The 16,178-nt window shown below is 54.9% G+C and overlaps 1 protein-coding gene across 15 annotated transcripts in view; it reads right to left on the bottom strand.

Annotated features, from left to right (window-relative positions):
* Positions 1 to 6,269: 6,269 nt before the first annotated feature.
* Positions 6,270 to 16,178, bottom strand: part of Rgs3 (regulator of G protein signaling 3) — a 142,703-nt gene continuing 132,794 nt past the window's right edge. For 13 of the 15 annotated variants that reach the window (XM_076564333.1, XM_076564331.1, XM_076564329.1 and 10 more), the window contains 5 exons: positions 12,175 to 12,236; positions 9,262 to 9,363; positions 8,922 to 8,983; positions 8,135 to 8,301; positions 6,270 to 7,210 (listed from right to left, as the gene is read on the bottom strand). In XM_076564333.1, the coding sequence (XP_076420448.1) occupies positions 7,025 to 7,210; positions 8,135 to 8,301; positions 8,922 to 8,983; positions 9,262 to 9,363; positions 12,175 to 12,236 (579 nt within the window). In that variant the 3' untranslated portion in view covers positions 6,270 to 7,024. Of the gene's footprint in view, positions 7,211 to 8,134; positions 8,302 to 8,921; positions 8,984 to 9,261; positions 9,364 to 9,463; positions 10,231 to 12,174; positions 12,237 to 16,178 lie in introns of those variants that run through there. The other 2 variants (XM_006979549.4, XM_006979550.4) reach the window with 2 other exon arrangements.

Here is a 16,178-nt window from a genome sequence, read left to right as displayed (position 1 = left end):
AGGCATGGAGGGAGCTCTTTGTGGTGACAGAATTGTTCTGTCATTGTGTCATTGTATCTTCACGGTGGTAGTGGTTACACAAATCTACACTTGTGACAAACTGACATCAAACTCTACACACATGCTATCCAATGTCAGTTTCCATTTTTGATGGAAACTCGTCTATAATCATGTAAGATGTAGTTATCGGGGGATACTAGGTGAAGGGTACATGTGACTTCTCTGTACTATTTTTGTAATTTCCTGTGAATATATAATTATTTCAGAACCTCAAAATTTAAAATAAGACCTTGCTTTCATTGCAGTAGGAACTTTCCCAGGACGGTGGAGGCTGGCTCTTGTAGAGTCGGAGGGCTGGATACAGCAGCAGATCTGTATGCAGCCACGGCGAGAAGCCAGCCACCCCGCTCCTTTGGGATCAGAGGAGGAACAGCCACATGCAGAGCACGCGGGAGAAGAAATGGCAGCGTTTTAAACCACCGAGCCCGGGGCAGCTTTGTTGTGGCACTGTTGTATTAGCAGCTGACTGATGAACGTCCATTTACCTTCCATAGCCTGAGAAGAACAGGCGGCTGCCTTGGCGAGTGACAGATGGCTACTTGTCCCTCAATATCGGTTCTACCCTGAGGTTACTTCAGAGCCCCAGAGTAATAAAACCTCTGGTTTTTGTTTGTTTGTTTGTTTGTTGTTACTGTTTTAAACTGGCCACATTGCTTTCTAGACTATGTCCACATTTCCAACCTCCCTTATAACTCAGGGTGGCCATGTGACTAAGGTCAGGAGTATCATGTGACAATCTGGGGCACCTTCTAAGAAATAACTGGTACTAACCTTTTGCCCATCTTCCTTAGCCCCCTCACCTCTCCCCGACGGCTGGAGCTCTAGCAGATGTTTTCGCTGTGGCGTGGAAGCTGCATTTTTAGGAGATAAAGCAGCAAACAGAAGGTACTCGGGGCTGTGATGCTCACGGAAACGCCATGGCAGCCCTGGGCCGTGGGCATCTCCATTTTCTTTCTGTGTGAGAGGTTCTCTTTTTGTCTTGTGTTTCTATAACTCACAGTAGAGCTCAAGCTCTGTTTGCAGAGTGTGGGCACATGGAGGCCACGGTGTCATTCCCTAAGTGTGGGTCACCTTGTGTTTTGAGATAGTCTCTCACTGATCTGGAACTGGCCAGTAAGCCCCAGGGATCTGCCTGCCTCAGCCTCCCCGGTGTTGGGGTAACAAACGTGCACATGACATTCGACTTTTTACGTGAGTTCGAAACTTGGGTACCTAAGCTTTCCAGACCAGATATCTCCCGTTATGGCTTCTTAGCTTGAGCTGCCCCCAGCCCACATACTGAGCCACAGTCCCAGGCATTAAATAAGCACCAGCTAAGCACTGGTCATGCATTAGACACTGTGATAAGGCTGGGGATGCCATGAGGGGTGAGACAGATGGGGACCCCATCCCCAAGGCTTTTACTGTTGAAAGATAGAGACACTGACAAAACGAACCCATAGAGACAGGCAGTTACAACCTGTGACAGGCGAGGAAGGAAAGACACCAGGCACTCTGTGAGCAGCAGCAAGGCCCCTTGTAGTGAGCATTATTGTCTGGGAAGTCTTCTTCCTGAAGAGGTGATGGCTACAGTGTAGGGTTTGAGGGATGGACCACAGCTTAAACTCAAGAGCACAGGTCCTGGAGCCCTCACGTCCGACTCCTCTTTCTCGTGTCCCCAAGGGCAAGATGGACTCTGTGCCTTGGGTTTTGTTTGTTTTGGGGATTTGGGGTTGTTTTTACTTGCTTGTTTTTGACAAGCTTTCATATAGTCCAGTCTAGCCCGGCAATTGCTATGGAGCCTGGACTGACCTTGAACTCCTGACCCTCCCTGCCTCCACTTCCCCAGTGCCTTATGCACACCGTGCTCGGCTCTGGACCCCCTTTCCTACTGGGGAATTAGAGATTTTGTGAGTTTATAGCTGCTAGACACTTGCCGGCGTGTCCCCAGGACTCACTCTTCACTTAGTGCCGCGGCTGCCTTTTCATGCAGGTTCAGCACCATTCCCACACACGAAAGGGTAAACTGAGGCCAGGAAAGGGAAGCAACTTGCTTGAGTCTGGAAACTAAGTGGGTGAGTTGCCAAGGCCTGGCTTCTGAATCTGGCTCCATGACACCTTGCGGCGACTCTTTGCTGACAGAAGTCTGGCAAGCTGACCCTCCATCCATATTAACTATGGTCACTGCCACACTAAGGAGCGGGGGTGGGAGGGGGTGGGGAGGCATACCCAGGCAGGGAAACCATGAACGCGAAGGCCCTGCGCTGAGGTTGACCCAGAGCATCTGGAGTGGAAGGCAGGCGCAGCTGGTCTGCATAGAAAGCTCACACTTGCTCTCAAGTCGCAGAGAGCTGTTATCACTCTCTTCATAAATGCGGGAGCAGGGGCTCAGAGAGGTGATGGGACTATTCCAAGGTCACACAGTACACTTCAGAAGTCCACAAACCTGCTCAACCCAGGTCCACTGTCCTCCAAAGGTCCTGTTCTTCGCCACTTTGGTCCTAGCCTGGAATGCACCAAACTCCGAGGATGGAACCAGTTCCTGACACAGAACTAGAGAGGAAAAGCAAACACTGGGCCCAGACCTCTGCCGCCCTGCTCACCTCTCCACCTTCTCTGTGTTCCTCAGAGGGCTGCAGACCCAGCTGCCTCCCTAAGGTCGTCTCTGCCTCTGTGTGAGGTAGGGTTTGGGGGTTGGGGGACTGAGGTCCCAGCACTGCCAGCAGCAAGATGCTCACCCACATTTCCCAGAACGTTTACTTTCTCTTTTAGGGGGTGAAAAATAATCCTTAGCCCCTGCCTCAGGCAACTGTGAGGACGGGTGGGGACAGGGCATGGACCACACCACGTTCAGTGTGTGCCTTGACTAGAGGGAACTGTTCTTCCCATCTGCAACCTGGCCTACCATCCCTCACGGACTACATCCTCTCTTTGAGCTGGCCTGAAACAGCCCCACAGCTTTTCTTCAGGAAGTCCCCCACCCCAGGGCACTAATGTGGCAGGAGGTTTGGGTACCTCTTCTTCCTGCCTCGCTCAGTCATGGAGAGGATAGACAAAGCCAGATGTTCTGCAGATGTTGCCAACTGTAAGCAAAGCAGCAGCAAACAAGGTGTGTGTCTGAGCTCAGAGTCTGTGGCTTCAGTAAGGGTCCAGAATTCTAAGGTAGAAACAGCCCTGGGGCCGGGGTGTTGGGAGCCTGAGATCTGGAAGCAGGTAAGGGACAGAGAAATACATCAGAGAGGCTTAGAGTCAGAGAGTCTACGACTAGAGTCCCTCCCAGGCTGCCAATGACCTGCTTCAAGATCCTGACGTCAGATGGACAGAAGTCGAGAGCCCTCAAGAAGCTCCCAGGCCCCTCCTGCACACCCTCAGGAAATAATGAAGTCCCTCTCAGTGAAGGAAGGCAAGCAGAGACCCAGGAAAGGCCTAAGCACTGCATGGCAGCTTGGACCAGCTGGTTTCTTGCAGGCTGGAGGAGCTGGGGACACTCGATGTCCCAGGCCAGGAGAGGACAGGAAAATATGTTGCTTACATACCAGTCTGAGCAAGAGGGCTTTGACTCATCCACATGGAGCCCAGCTGAGCTGGCAGAAGCACCTAGGGGAGTGGCAACGGCTGTGCCCTCCCCACTCACCCTTCCAACTGACCCCCGCTGCTCCCAGCCAGGCCAAGGCTGGGCAGCCATGCAAGGGACACGCTGTCTCTGACTTACTCCTGGGAACATGTTAGCTGTGTCTTCCAGCTACGCAGGATGACAAGCTCCCTGTTCTCTCGGGTCTAGTTGGATCCTGAATACTATTGCCAATAGCAGCTTATGTTTAAGGACACATACCCACGCCAGGACCACCCGCCAGTGACCCTATGTACAGCTTCGTGCAGAGTTCCAACTCTTGGGACACAACCAGAGGCAGAAAGGCTAAGAGACTGATTCACAGGTTGGGACCAGGAGGAAGCAGAGACAGGAACTAAGAGAGGCTGACTCCATGCCCTTGCTGAGCTAGGGCCTTGGCTTGCCTCAGTCTTCCTGGCTATGTGAGAGGCTGTGCGTGCAGAAAAGGCCTTCCCAGCGCGAGACCCACATCGTCCGGGCCAGACTGCTGGACAAGATGCTGGTCCTAAACAACCCTATCCAGGTGAGGGCACTGAGCCTAACATGGTAGGAGGATGTGCCCCAACACACACAACACACCCGTCCGGGAGTCCAGGTGGGGCCAGGACAGGAGAACCCAGCACCGTTTCAGGCCAGCCTCTAGCCGCTCCACACTGCCAAAGGCACTCTGCAGCCAAAGGAACCAGGGTGTGCATGAGTCATGGAAAGCAGGCAATGGGGCCTTCCGAAATGGGAATTCCATCTGCCTGACTTTGTTCTCCTGGACTTTGGTTTCCATGGCAACTTGGGTTTGGAAGGTGGAGGGTCTGGCTCATGGCTGTATCCCTGGAACCCCACGAAAGAGGTCAGTGAATCTCTATGTGTAGCCAGGGACTTTTCGAAGCATAAGATGCCCCAGAGGAGCCAGGACAAGCGGGGCACCAGGGTCCTCAGCTCTGACTGACCTAGCTCTGCTTCGAAGGATGTAGAGAAACAGGTGCCTTTGCAGTCCTCGGGAATCAGTCAGGCCTGGAAGAAGCCTGAGGAATACCCTTGCTCTCAAATAGAAACCCAGCTCTGCTTCCCAAATGGTCAGCCTTAATGAGGCCCCATGTTGGGGAAGACCTTCACTGTTTACAAAGCCAAACAGACTCACTAACTAGGCCTCCTGCTGAGTTTCCCCCAGCCTGGGGAAAGGAAGACCCAGCACTCTCCTGGAGGTGCAAAATGGCTGCCAACACGTCCCTGTCCATGCCTGGTCCAGGGCACATCCTTCATAGGCACTGGCTCACGGGGCCTCCATCCCAGAGCTAAGTTGTCCATGGCATCTTCTCTACTTGCATCAGGACCCCACGGTGACAGGCCAGCATCAGTCACAGAGTGAGTCAGCAGCAACGACAGGATTCAAACCCAGGACTGCATTATTCTACTACCCATGCAGCCTTTGGAGACAGACTAACCACACCTGACTCTGGTGGTGCTTGCCAGAGCTTGTCTGATAAAGGGGAACACTAGCCTGGTGTCCAGATGGTCTTTCCAAAGACAGGCCCAAGGCGTAGCCCTTGCAGAGGGACCTGAAGTCAGGTGGTCAGCTCACACACTCCTGCCAAGAGAAACCCCAGGTCTGCAATGGGAGTGGGACCATGGACCCTCTCGAACCCATGCCCTGCCCAACCATTCTGCACAGTGCAGCCCCCAAACTTCCTGATGGGAGCTACCAGCTGCCACTCTGCTCCTCTCCCTGTGCAGGGGGCAGACACAGCATGGCAGAGAAGAGAGTGACTGTCAGGCCCATGCCCTTTGCATCTCTCCAGCTCCCTGGTGGACAGACCTGAGCCCAGGACGCCAGGCAAGCAAAAGGATCTAGGGGATTGTGTCTAGACTCTCACATACCAGCTCTATCATCTATTCATCTGAGTCTCCCAGAGAAGCTAGTCTCACCCTGGACCGTGCCTCATGAGGTTGTATGTGTGGGCTTCAGGGCCTGCCTGGGTGTCAGCTTGGCTCTGGTTCCGGCCCCGTCTAGGCAAGAGTATACTACCCTCCAGTATTCCTTTGTGGCAGGACTTTTGTGCATTTGTATCTTTTGCTACACAGGAGGGGAAATGAGGATGCCAAGGAGAGAGATGGGAACAAGGCCCCAGAGGAACTCTGGAGTCCTACTTCCTTATGCCTCTTTAGCTCTTCCTTCTGTTAGAGGCCTGTGAGTCTGCTGCCGCCCTACCTGAGACTCTGGCCCCACTCACACTCTTGCATCCATCCCAGTGCCCCTAAACATTTCATTAATAGTGTGGCAGGGTGTGGCAGGGTGAAGCGGAGGAACTGACTAGGTCCCACAGGCAGCTAGCCACTGTGCTGACTTGTCATCCCAGGGCCGAGAGCAGAAGCTTCACGGCCAATCGGGCTTCACTCGGTTAGACTCTGTCTCTGGTATCTGCTGCCTAAGGAAGGACCTTACCCAAGGTCCCCTGACTTGCTTCACTGTGACAGATGCCAGGGACCCCAGGAGCCTGGTCTCAGGGTGGTCAGCAGGCGGTCGCGACAAAGAAGTCGCTGTTGGGGTGACAGTACACCTCCCAGGCCTCCCGGCCCAGCCACCCGTGGAGGCTAGAGACCAGGAACACACAGCGACGCCCAGGAATGAGAAGAACACAGGCCGTTTATTCACTCCAACACTTGTTACTGTGTGGCCGGAGGGCACTATGCTTTCCCAGCTCTCTTGCGGGGGGGGGGACACCCACCCAGGGGGTGCCCGATTTCTGCAGCATCCCCGCAAGGCCTTGTCAGTCTAGAAGGCCCAGCTGCCACCACTGGTTCCTGGGACCAGCGACTGCCCTGAGACGGCAGGGTGGTGGCCGCCCCTCCAGGTGGCTTTAACAAGGCATTGGTTAAGATATTGCACTTGTAAGGTAAGAAAACTGGCAGGGCGAAGGTTTCCTATTACAGTTCACTGCCAAGCATCCAACTACAGTTTAAATAAATAAAATTCGAGGGGGGAGGATCCGAGCTGTGAGCCCCCCCGCAGCCCCCAAGACGTCCTCAGAGCCCAGGCCTGGGCCTCTGGGCCTCCCCTAGCCAGTTCTCGAAGGAACTTGGTCAGCGTGAAGTCTCTGAATCTCCAAAGCATGGAGCTACAGCTCCTGATCCGGCTTGGGCCTGCCAGAGCCCTTGGTCCCCTCGTACCGGAGCATCGAGGACCTGACGCAGCCTGTCCTCCTACTCCTGTAGCGGCCTGGGTCTCTCTCAGTCCAGGTCTCGAATCCAAATGTCCTTCTGTCTGTCTGGAGACACAGCCTTTGGGGGCTCGCTTGCCCCCTCCGTCACAGGGGAGGGAGGCGGATGGGCAGGGAGCCCGCTTCCGCTTGGTGTGAACGCTGAGCTGGATACTGGCGGTCCCTAGAGCGGGGGGCTCATCTTCTTCTGGTTAATGAGGTCCAGGTAGAGGTCGGAGCGGAGGAAGCGAGGGTATGAGTCCTTTTCCATGAGCCCAAAGATACGTTTTTGTGCCAAGTCGAAGCAGCCTCGCGTGACGCTCTGCAGGTTGTCCTTGGTGTGCTCTCGTGTGTATGAGTCCAGGTTTACCTGAGGAATCACAGAGGGGCACGGTCAGGACTGCTCGTCTGGAGGCCGAGTATCAGGGAAACAGTGGGGGTCACTACAAAGGGCCCCAAGACCTGCTTCCATCAAGTGCTGCTGGGTGGCAGTATCTATGACCCCTAAAAACGCCACCCCTAGGGTCAGGCTGCCGAGATTCACGGGCTAGCAGCCTTGAGATAACCACTCAGGGACGCTGTCCCTCAGTTTTTCTATGTGCCGGAGAGACGGTGCTTTCCTCGGAGCTGTGAGAACCGGGCGTGTGTGCCCCCACACAGAGGGCACTGAGTGGCACTGGGGTCTCTGCAGGCTCTCTGAGACCCTCTTCATTTTGCATGTGACTGTGTGTGAGCATGTGCGTGCCTGCACGCGACAGCCAGAAGACAACCTTGGCTGTCATCCCTCAGATGCCATCCACATTTCCTCAGGGAGACAGGATCCCTCATCAACCTGGGGATCGCAGGTTAAGCTAGACTGGCTGGCCAGCGAGCCATCCCGTCTGCCTCCTGAGAGGGAATTACAAGCATGTACCACAAGCCCTGCCTTGTTTGTTGCCTGGGTTCTGGGGACCCCATTTGGGCCTTTATGCTTGACCAACTAAGCTCTTGCCCCAGCCCAGACTCTCTTCGTTCTTAAAATGAGGATGCTATTCAGAGTTGTTTGAGAGGTCAGTATAAAATTAAACCCAGGAGCTCATACATAAAGAGTTCAGCATGACCCTGGCACACGGCAGTGCCGAGCCAGGCCATTTTTGTTATGGGCTACCATTCTGTTCTCTGGTCCACCTAGCAAACCAGGCACTTATAGTCTCTCCGGCCTCTTCCCTTCCTGAGCTGCTGGCTGCCTCCTAGCAGCAGAAAGGCTCTTGGGCCAGGGAGACTGAGGACCCAAGGTCCTAGCCAAAAGTCTTACCTCCTTGCAAGCCTGGATTGCGATGTATTCGGCAAAGATCTTCTTGGCCTTGGCTGCCATCTTGGACTGTGATTTGACCTTCTTGAAGTCCTCACAAGCTAGCCAGAACTCCAGGTTCTCCTCACTGAACTCAGTGCGAAGGAAGGCCTGGAACACTTCTAAGCCATCTGTGAGGGGAAGACCAGGCCAGGGTGAGAGGCACAGCCGGCCTTGCCTGCCTTTAGCAACCCCTCCTCTGTACCCCCTCCAAGAGCCTTGAGAGGGGACATGCTGGGGGCTTTTCAAGAGTCCGAACCCCAGAGGACGGTGGAGCACTTGGACACGTCCCTAGCCCTGTGAATGTCTTGTTTGGGGTCTTGGCTGCTTTTCCCCCTATCTATGCCTCAGTGTCCTCCTCTGTAAAATAAGGATTATCCAACCCATCTCCTGGAGCCACGGGAGATCTAGAGGAATCCTGCCCCAGAGGTGGCAGGCATACTTGGCCCAGTGTGAGCCCTCGGTCCATGGAAATGTTTTCCCTTATTCTGAGAATATGATCTGAACACACAGGTCCCAACGGCCTCTGGCAGGCAGGGCCAGCTCCCACGGGCAGGGAGGGGCTGGCAGGAGCCAAGCCAAAGGCCAAACTAAGGGCCCTAGTGTGCCCTGCTGTTCTCTAACAGGAGCGACCCCTGACTGGGGCCAGGGGACAGTGAAGGCACTTCTGGGGGACACTCTCTAGGATGAGTTATGGGAAGAGGGGTGGTAAGAAGGCCAGAGGAAGACAGAGTGGCTGGCCCCTACTCACATTTGTGAAGCAGCAGCTTCTCCAGAGACTCGCTCCACTTGAGGGCTTCCTCCGAGGTAGGCCTGAGGGGTGAGGGTAGGAGTGTGTAAGGACCTCTGGCTGGGAAGCTAACTCTACTTTCAGCTCCAATCCCCCCCACCCCCAACTGCCTGGCCTTCTCCCCAGAACAGCAGCTTCTGGAAGGAGTTGCTTGCTGGGTACTGGGTTCCCCAAAACAACAGCTTCCCTCACCTTATAGTAGGATCCAGTGGACAAAGCCTCTTCCCCGAACCCACTGCCCAGTCCTCTCTAAAAGCCAGTGACCACCAGAGTGAGTGCCAGGATGGCGGAGGGTACCTACTTGAAGGACTTGGTTGTCTTGTCTGTCTTGCTGGCTGGCGGGGCCCCCGGAGATTCATTTCGCCTCCTGAAGATAGCCAGCTTGTTCTTCATGTCCTTGGCTCTGGGGGCAGAAGCAGAGAAGAGGGTTGATCAGCTTGGCCCACACAACCCCCGCAAATGTGGGGTGCGGGAGGCTGCACCCTGGAGCAAGGGGCACCTACTCCTTCATGGTGTGCCGCCTCTGCAGGTTCCCGTTGCGCGTGAGATACATGCCTCGGAGCATCTCCCAAGGGTCCCCCACCTTGAGACTCAGGATGACGGGGACTGAGCGCCCTCAGACTCCTGCCTCCCACAGGGTTCCTAGGCTTCCAGGTTAAATGTGCAGACTGCGGAGGGCTGATCTCTCTGTGTGTGTGTGTCTCTGTCGTCTCTGTCTCTGTCTCTCTCTGGAATCCTGGCCGGGATGACTGCACTCCAGGCACAAGCCCGGCTGGGACTCAGACAGGCGGAGCCAGGAAATGGGAGGGACCAGAGGGGGAGCAGAGAAAAACAGCCCTCCTGGCCAACCCTGAGAGGCAGCGTGAAAGGGGCATGTGTTTGCAAGGCCAGCCCCTGGGGCCAGCCCCAGGCTGAAAGCCAGACCCAGTTATTTGTGACCCACCTCCCTTGTTACCATGGCAACATGTGGGGGGGGCAAGTCAGCAAATTGCTGGGCAGGAAGGAGGGAGGGAAGGAGCCTCTGCCCACCAGGGTGGCAGGACTGACTATTTTTAGCCAAAAACCATTTTTAGCCAGGCTGCTCCTCCCAGAGACAGATTTTAGCCTTCAGGAAGCTACTGGTAAAAAAAGGGTTAAAGGCCCCTTGTACTTCACACCCCTGGTCTGTGGTCCCCTGCCAGCTCCTGCCAGCTCTCACTGGCATCAGACAGGGCCATCCATTAATATACAAGAGGGCCCAAAAGTCTCCGTAGTTCTAAGCTTGAATAACTTAAAGTGTAAATACTATAAACTTCAGGGGGGGGCGGGGGGGGGGGAGAATCATTTGATGGTTTACTTAATTTCTGTGCATATTTAGTTTTGTGACTGAATAATCTTTTTTTTTTCATTTTGGCTTTTGTTCTCCATAATTCTGAAGATGTGAAGTGCTAACTGAAGTCAAAGATTCGAATAGAGATCACAGTATCAAAACCACAAAACCAAGAAACAGAAATAATCAGACTTTCTAGATAACTTGTGGAATTTCTCCTTCTGAAGCTAGTCAAGCCCAAATGCTCCAGGACCTCTGGGACCATGTGTGGCACTCTACCTGGTGGGGGTTGGCTTCTGAGCTCTGGAGACCAACAGCCTCGGGGTCAAGCCCAAGCTCCCCCAGTCTGCTGTGTCCAGCCCCCCGGCCCCCCAACTGCTCTGGAGGTCAAGTTCCCTGCTTATCTAACAAGGATGATACTCCTGCCGCCTGCTGGGGTGTTCAGGACTCTGTGTGTGTTGGGGGGGGGGCAGTCACACTTGTCCTGGGATTCAGGAACAGCTGCCCAGAGCTGGGTCCCTGAGGCAATAGGTTCCACGCCAGTGGGCTAAGACCAAGGAGTCCAGAGACCATCAGCTCTCTGGGTAAGGCTGGGAGCTCCAAAGCAGACTGGCTTCCCATCCTGGTTCCCATTCTCTTGTTCCGGAGACTGGACAAGTGACTAACCTCTTCATAAGTCTGTTTCCTTTTGCAAAATGGGGATACGGCAAATAAAAAGATGATGCAAAGTAACGGTAAAGCTTAAATTGGATTGCCTACATAACGCATGCAGAACCCAGAACCCGGCAAAACGAATACTCCGGCTATTGTGTTCATATCAGATGCTGAGTCCTGTCTCAGCTTTGAGGAATGTGAACTCCAGACTTTCAAAAGACCACGCCTACTTTGACAGGAGGCTGGAGTGGGTGTGTCTGGGGCAGTCCTCCCCTCCCCCCCATCACCACCTAATGCTCTCCGAGGTACCCCCACAGCAGCTCCAGTAGTGAATACATATCTCCCTCCCTCCACCCGCACCCCCACAAACTGCAGCAGCTAAATGGGAGTTGTCCGTGCAGAGGATTGCTGTTTGTACATTTCACTGTCTCCGGCTGCAGACTGACAGAAGCCCACTGTGGTTGCTGAAAACGGGAGAGGGCATGGAAGCTGGAGAAGACGGGTTCACACACCAGCCGGCTCCATCCGAGGTCTGTGCTAGGTAAGAGGGTCACTTACGGCATCCTGCCTGGGAAGACTCCTGTCGTCTTCCCCCAGTTCCAGTTCCTTCTGATCTGTGGGTACTACTGAACCTGGAGGAACGGCGGCCTCCCTCTGGGGGAATGTGTTCCCTCTGGGGGTCATGACCCCACAGACTATTCCCTATAACTCTGCTCTTCCAGTATCCAGCCCCCCCCCCCCCACACACACACACCATCCCTCACAACCCAGAGACCTTGTTAACTGGCACCAGAAATAAACCTCCGCAAGTGTAGGGAGCCTGGGCTGGCTTGATCACAAAGGCTTACAGAGGATGGGATCTAGTGTAGCCGGGCCAACAGTGCCCCCTCCTGGCTATCCATGAGACTGTTAGCATTTAGGAACTCCTTAGAACTGTCAGTTCTGCTCTGTGTGCCAAGGATTTTTCTGCATCACTGCTCGGCTCAGAGGCCAGGCCAGGCCAGGCCAGGGCTTCTTGGTTGCTGCCTATTTCTGAGAAAATGAATGTTCAAGATCCTGATGATTCACCCTGGGACTTCAGCATCTCACTGTTTCTTAGTATCTGTCTGGGGGAGTGGGTGTGGCCAGGGTGCCACCCTTCCTTTTCCCCAGCCCCGCCCCCCATCCAGGAGACCAGTATGGGGTAGAAGAGAGAGATGCCAGGAGACTCCCTGGGCAGGGGGATGACGATCAGGATTCTTCCCAACCTACATGTTTTTGCTCTTTCTCTTCCGGGAGGCTTCGTCATCATCCCCGAGGTCAGTCCCACTCATCTGCGGAGAGAACAGAGATATGAAGTTGTCTAGGTACCCAGGAGCTGCTGCTCAAACCCAGGGCACGGGGCCCCAGCAGCGTGCAAGCCGCCTGTGGAGGCCCGGTGCTCCGTCCCTGGCAGAGCTCCCAGATCAAGCTGTCCGCTTCTTCCGGGTTTGCTGGGGAGAAGCAGAGGGGCAATTGTCACGGAGAACAGAGCATCACCCCAGGCATGGCAGGTGAGCAGGGATCCAGACAGGCTTCTGCTGTGTGATTTGGCCAGTCACTGACCCTTTCTGATTCTCCGTTCTTTAATTCTGTGACCAAGACCTTAACGGACTAGCTCAGGATGCTCAAGGAGACTGAGAGCATCCCCCTTGCCTTAAAGCATCCCAGGGCTCTCCCTAGTGCTCTTGGAATAGCATCCAAATCCCATGGCACGGCAGAGTACTCATCACAGGACCTGGCACAGGTTTCACGCTAACACCAGTTGCTACACCGTCAGCTGATCTCCAGTCCAGCACCTGTTGTAGAGACCGCCTCCTCTGCCCCAGCCCAGCAGAGCTGCTCTGTCATCCCCATCCTTTGGTGACTCTCCTGTCTCTCCCTCCTCTGAGATCCAGCTTAGGGTAAGACCAAGATTGAGGGACCTCAGCCAGGCAGCTCAGAGGCCACTGTCCCCAGGGAGCCTCTTGTGCCCTCTCTATCACTTTTAACGTCCCCCACCACACACACACCCAGAATAGCTTGTCCGAACCCTCCTCGGCTTGGATCTGAGTTTCCCAGAGGAAGCCTCAGGCAGACTGGTCACCTTCATACGGCCGGTGTGATAGGAGCACACAAAGTCAAGTTTGTCAGATGGATGCATTGAGAAGGGGACACAGACTGGAGACAGTGTACCTGGGCGTCCTCACTGCCGGATCCGGGGCAGCAAATTTCCTCGCCATGTCCCACGGGAGCCTGCAGACTCTACAGCCCCTGCCCTCTGCCTTTGCCTGGCCTGTATCTCCTGCATGAGAGGCCCTCTCTCCTTGTGCCCTCCGTCTCCTCCTTGCCTCATACCCTCCCTCTGGCTCCCGTCTCTTTAATCCTCCTAGAAAGTCCCTAATTGAACAGACGCTGTCCCTTGCCCCAACAACACTGAGCATTTAAGAGATAGAATAAGCCTGTGTAAATCAAGGCCTGTCCACCAGAGGGCGCAGACACGCAAGCGCCAAGATGGCACAAGGTGAAGGTTTCCAGGACTCAGGAAGGGCCGCCTCCTTCCTGAGTCGGTTGCCACACCGGCGGAGCAGAGCGGGAAACTCGCGTGTGTACGTGCACCAGGGGCACACACCCACGTGGTGTGGAGCCAGGCCCCCAGCACGTGTGCTGCTCCCAGCAACTTGAAAAAAGGTTGTTTTTTTTTTTTTTTGGTTGTTCTGGTTCCCGAAGATTCACCAGGATGAAGTCCGGGTCCCCAACCATGCCCTCAACAGCTCGGTGGCCTGACGTCACCGCTGCTGTCCCGCGGAGACACGGGCTGCTGCTGAGCAGCGCTAGCCTAGCTCAGCAGTGCTTGGAGCCCCCACCCGTGGGAAAGGGCCCAGGGAGCTGGGTTTCCTCCCATTCTAACCTCGGCTTCCGCACTTTATCAGCCCCACACAATGGGCCTGGGGACCACTCCCGCCAGCCACCACCCCCTGTCTCTGTACTGCTGGGAAATGGGCTCTTCCTTCCACTACTGGAGGTGGGGTGGGGTCATCTTCAGCAGGGACCAGTCCAAGCCCAGGAGCCGGGCCGTGGGCTGGGATGCTCTGACCCCGGGACTCAGCTTTCAGGCTACTAGGGAGCCTGGTCACTAAAAGGGGAATGGGTCTGAGGGAGGCTGCAACCAGGAAGACCAAAAACTGAGACAGGAAGGCCGGAACTTCCCTGGCCCTAGTGGTTCTTAAATACACCCCCTGGCAGCAGCAGCCTCGGGTCTTTGGAGGTGCCAGCATGGTCCCCAAGGTTCTCTTCCTCCAGCTGCAGCAAGGCCGGGCTTGCAAAAGGGCGGCTCCTTCCACCTGTCCCTCCCCCTCCCTCCAGGACCCTGCCCTGCTGAAAGGTAACAGAAGTGAACCCAGAGTCACTGGCCCTTCCCGCACTCTGGCAGGGATCCCTGGGGCCAGCCTGGCCTCACCCTGCCACCTCTGGGACCAGGAGCTCATAGTCTCACGGAATAATAACTATAATTCTTATTGTCATTACCACTGTAATTAGAGTCGTGATTAAGAGTGTAGCTTCCAAACGGCCTGGCTTTGCATCCTAGCTCAATCACATATTAGCTAATGGACCTTCCCTGTGCTCCATCTGCTTGCCACGTCTGCTTCCTTTCTTGGTAAAATGAGGGTCACAACTGGACCCACCTCCTCGGGCTGCTGTGAGTCAACAAAGGCACAGGGGTGGGTGCATGGGTGGTCGGTGCTCATCAGCCATGGCGAGTACTGTGTACCGGGCACTGTGCTAAAGTCTGTAGACACACATGATCTGATTTAATCCTCACGATTCCAAGCACCATCTACTACTGTTGGTCCCAGCTTGCACGGAGAAAACTGAGACCCAGAACAGTATAACTAGCCTGGGCTCTTGGAGCTGGTAAGACGCGGAGAATTGGGGTCTGGCATCAAAGCCCACTGGGGTTTGAGGGCTCCTTTAGGAGCAGGGTCCCAGATGATTTCCCCTCTTGGTCCTGGTCTGACTCCTGGGGTCGCATGGCCACGTGTGGCTGACGAGCTGGGTCCTGTGTGGCCACGTGGCAACAGTGGTCTGCGCACCGAACTTATTTAGACACGGGGAATTTAGACGTAGGAAACATCTTTAGACTTTTTGAGAATAAAGTGTTATCCTGCCCTGGAGATGAAGGGCTTTTGTGAGTCCTTGTGTTTGACCTGTGACCTTGGCTGGAGCCATGATAGCCCCTGCAAGGGGGCAGGAAGGAAGCACAGCCAGGGAAGGGCCATCACCTGCGTTTTCCTCAACATCACAGAACGGGCCAGACAAGGCTGGAGTGTCTAAGTCAGTGACCGCTCCTGGGCTCACACACACAGTACACACAGTTACCAAGAGGGGCTCCTCTGGAGAGCAGGGAACCGCACTAAAGGCTGACTGCTGCATCACTGTGCTGTGCCTCCAGGGGTCCGGCAGCAGGGGGCGCCATAAGCCAGTTTGGCTCCACAGAGGCCAGGACGGATGAAAGATCCACCAGAGAGCCTCATGGTTCCCCAACTCTCTGGACCTCAGTGCGCACCTGTGAAGCCTCCAGTCCAAGCAGGCAGCCTGTAAGCAGTGTGTGGTTCTCTAAGGCATGAACTCACAATAGAATTCGCTCAGGTCATCCGGGCAGGATGGCAGCTGTGTGTGGAGACCACCATGTGACTGCTACCCTAGAGCGAGTAGCCTGTGCTCAGAGCCACACCGCTTGGCCACCCAGCAGCACGTGTGACCAGCCTAGGATCACAGCAGCTCCACCTGGCCTTCCTGACTCTCCCATCATTAAAAGATCATTTAGACTCTCTGACCTAGAGCTATCTATATCCCGGGAAGACTTCTTAGTCCCATTTGACAATGGGAAACTGGTGCCCCAAGAAGTGACTTGCCTAAGCTTTCAGAGTCTGGGAGCAGGCAGAACTGAGACTGGCATGGGTTTACCTGTCTCCACAACTGACGACTTCACTCTAGGGAGCTAGACCCAAGCTCTCCGGAGGGTAAGACATCATGAGGAGAGCACGCTGCCTCTCCCTCTGTCAGCCTATCAGCATGAGACATGCAGGGCAGAGCCACGTGACTCACCGTGTGGCTTGGGACAGAAAGAGTTTCAGTCCCTCCCACTAAGAAGAGGACTAGGACAGGCTACTACTAATACTAGGCACAGTAGCTCAGGCCTGTAATCCTTGCACTTGAGAGGGTGAGGCAGGAGAATTGTCACGAGTACAAGGTGA

Source organism: Peromyscus maniculatus, chromosome 2, assembly GCF_049852395.1.
Source record: "Peromyscus maniculatus bairdii isolate BWxNUB_F1_BW_parent chromosome 2, HU_Pman_BW_mat_3.1, whole genome shotgun sequence".
Taxonomy (NCBI): Eukaryota; Metazoa; Chordata; class Mammalia; order Rodentia; family Cricetidae; genus Peromyscus; species Peromyscus maniculatus.
This window is presented reverse-complemented; position numbering and strand designations above follow the sequence as displayed.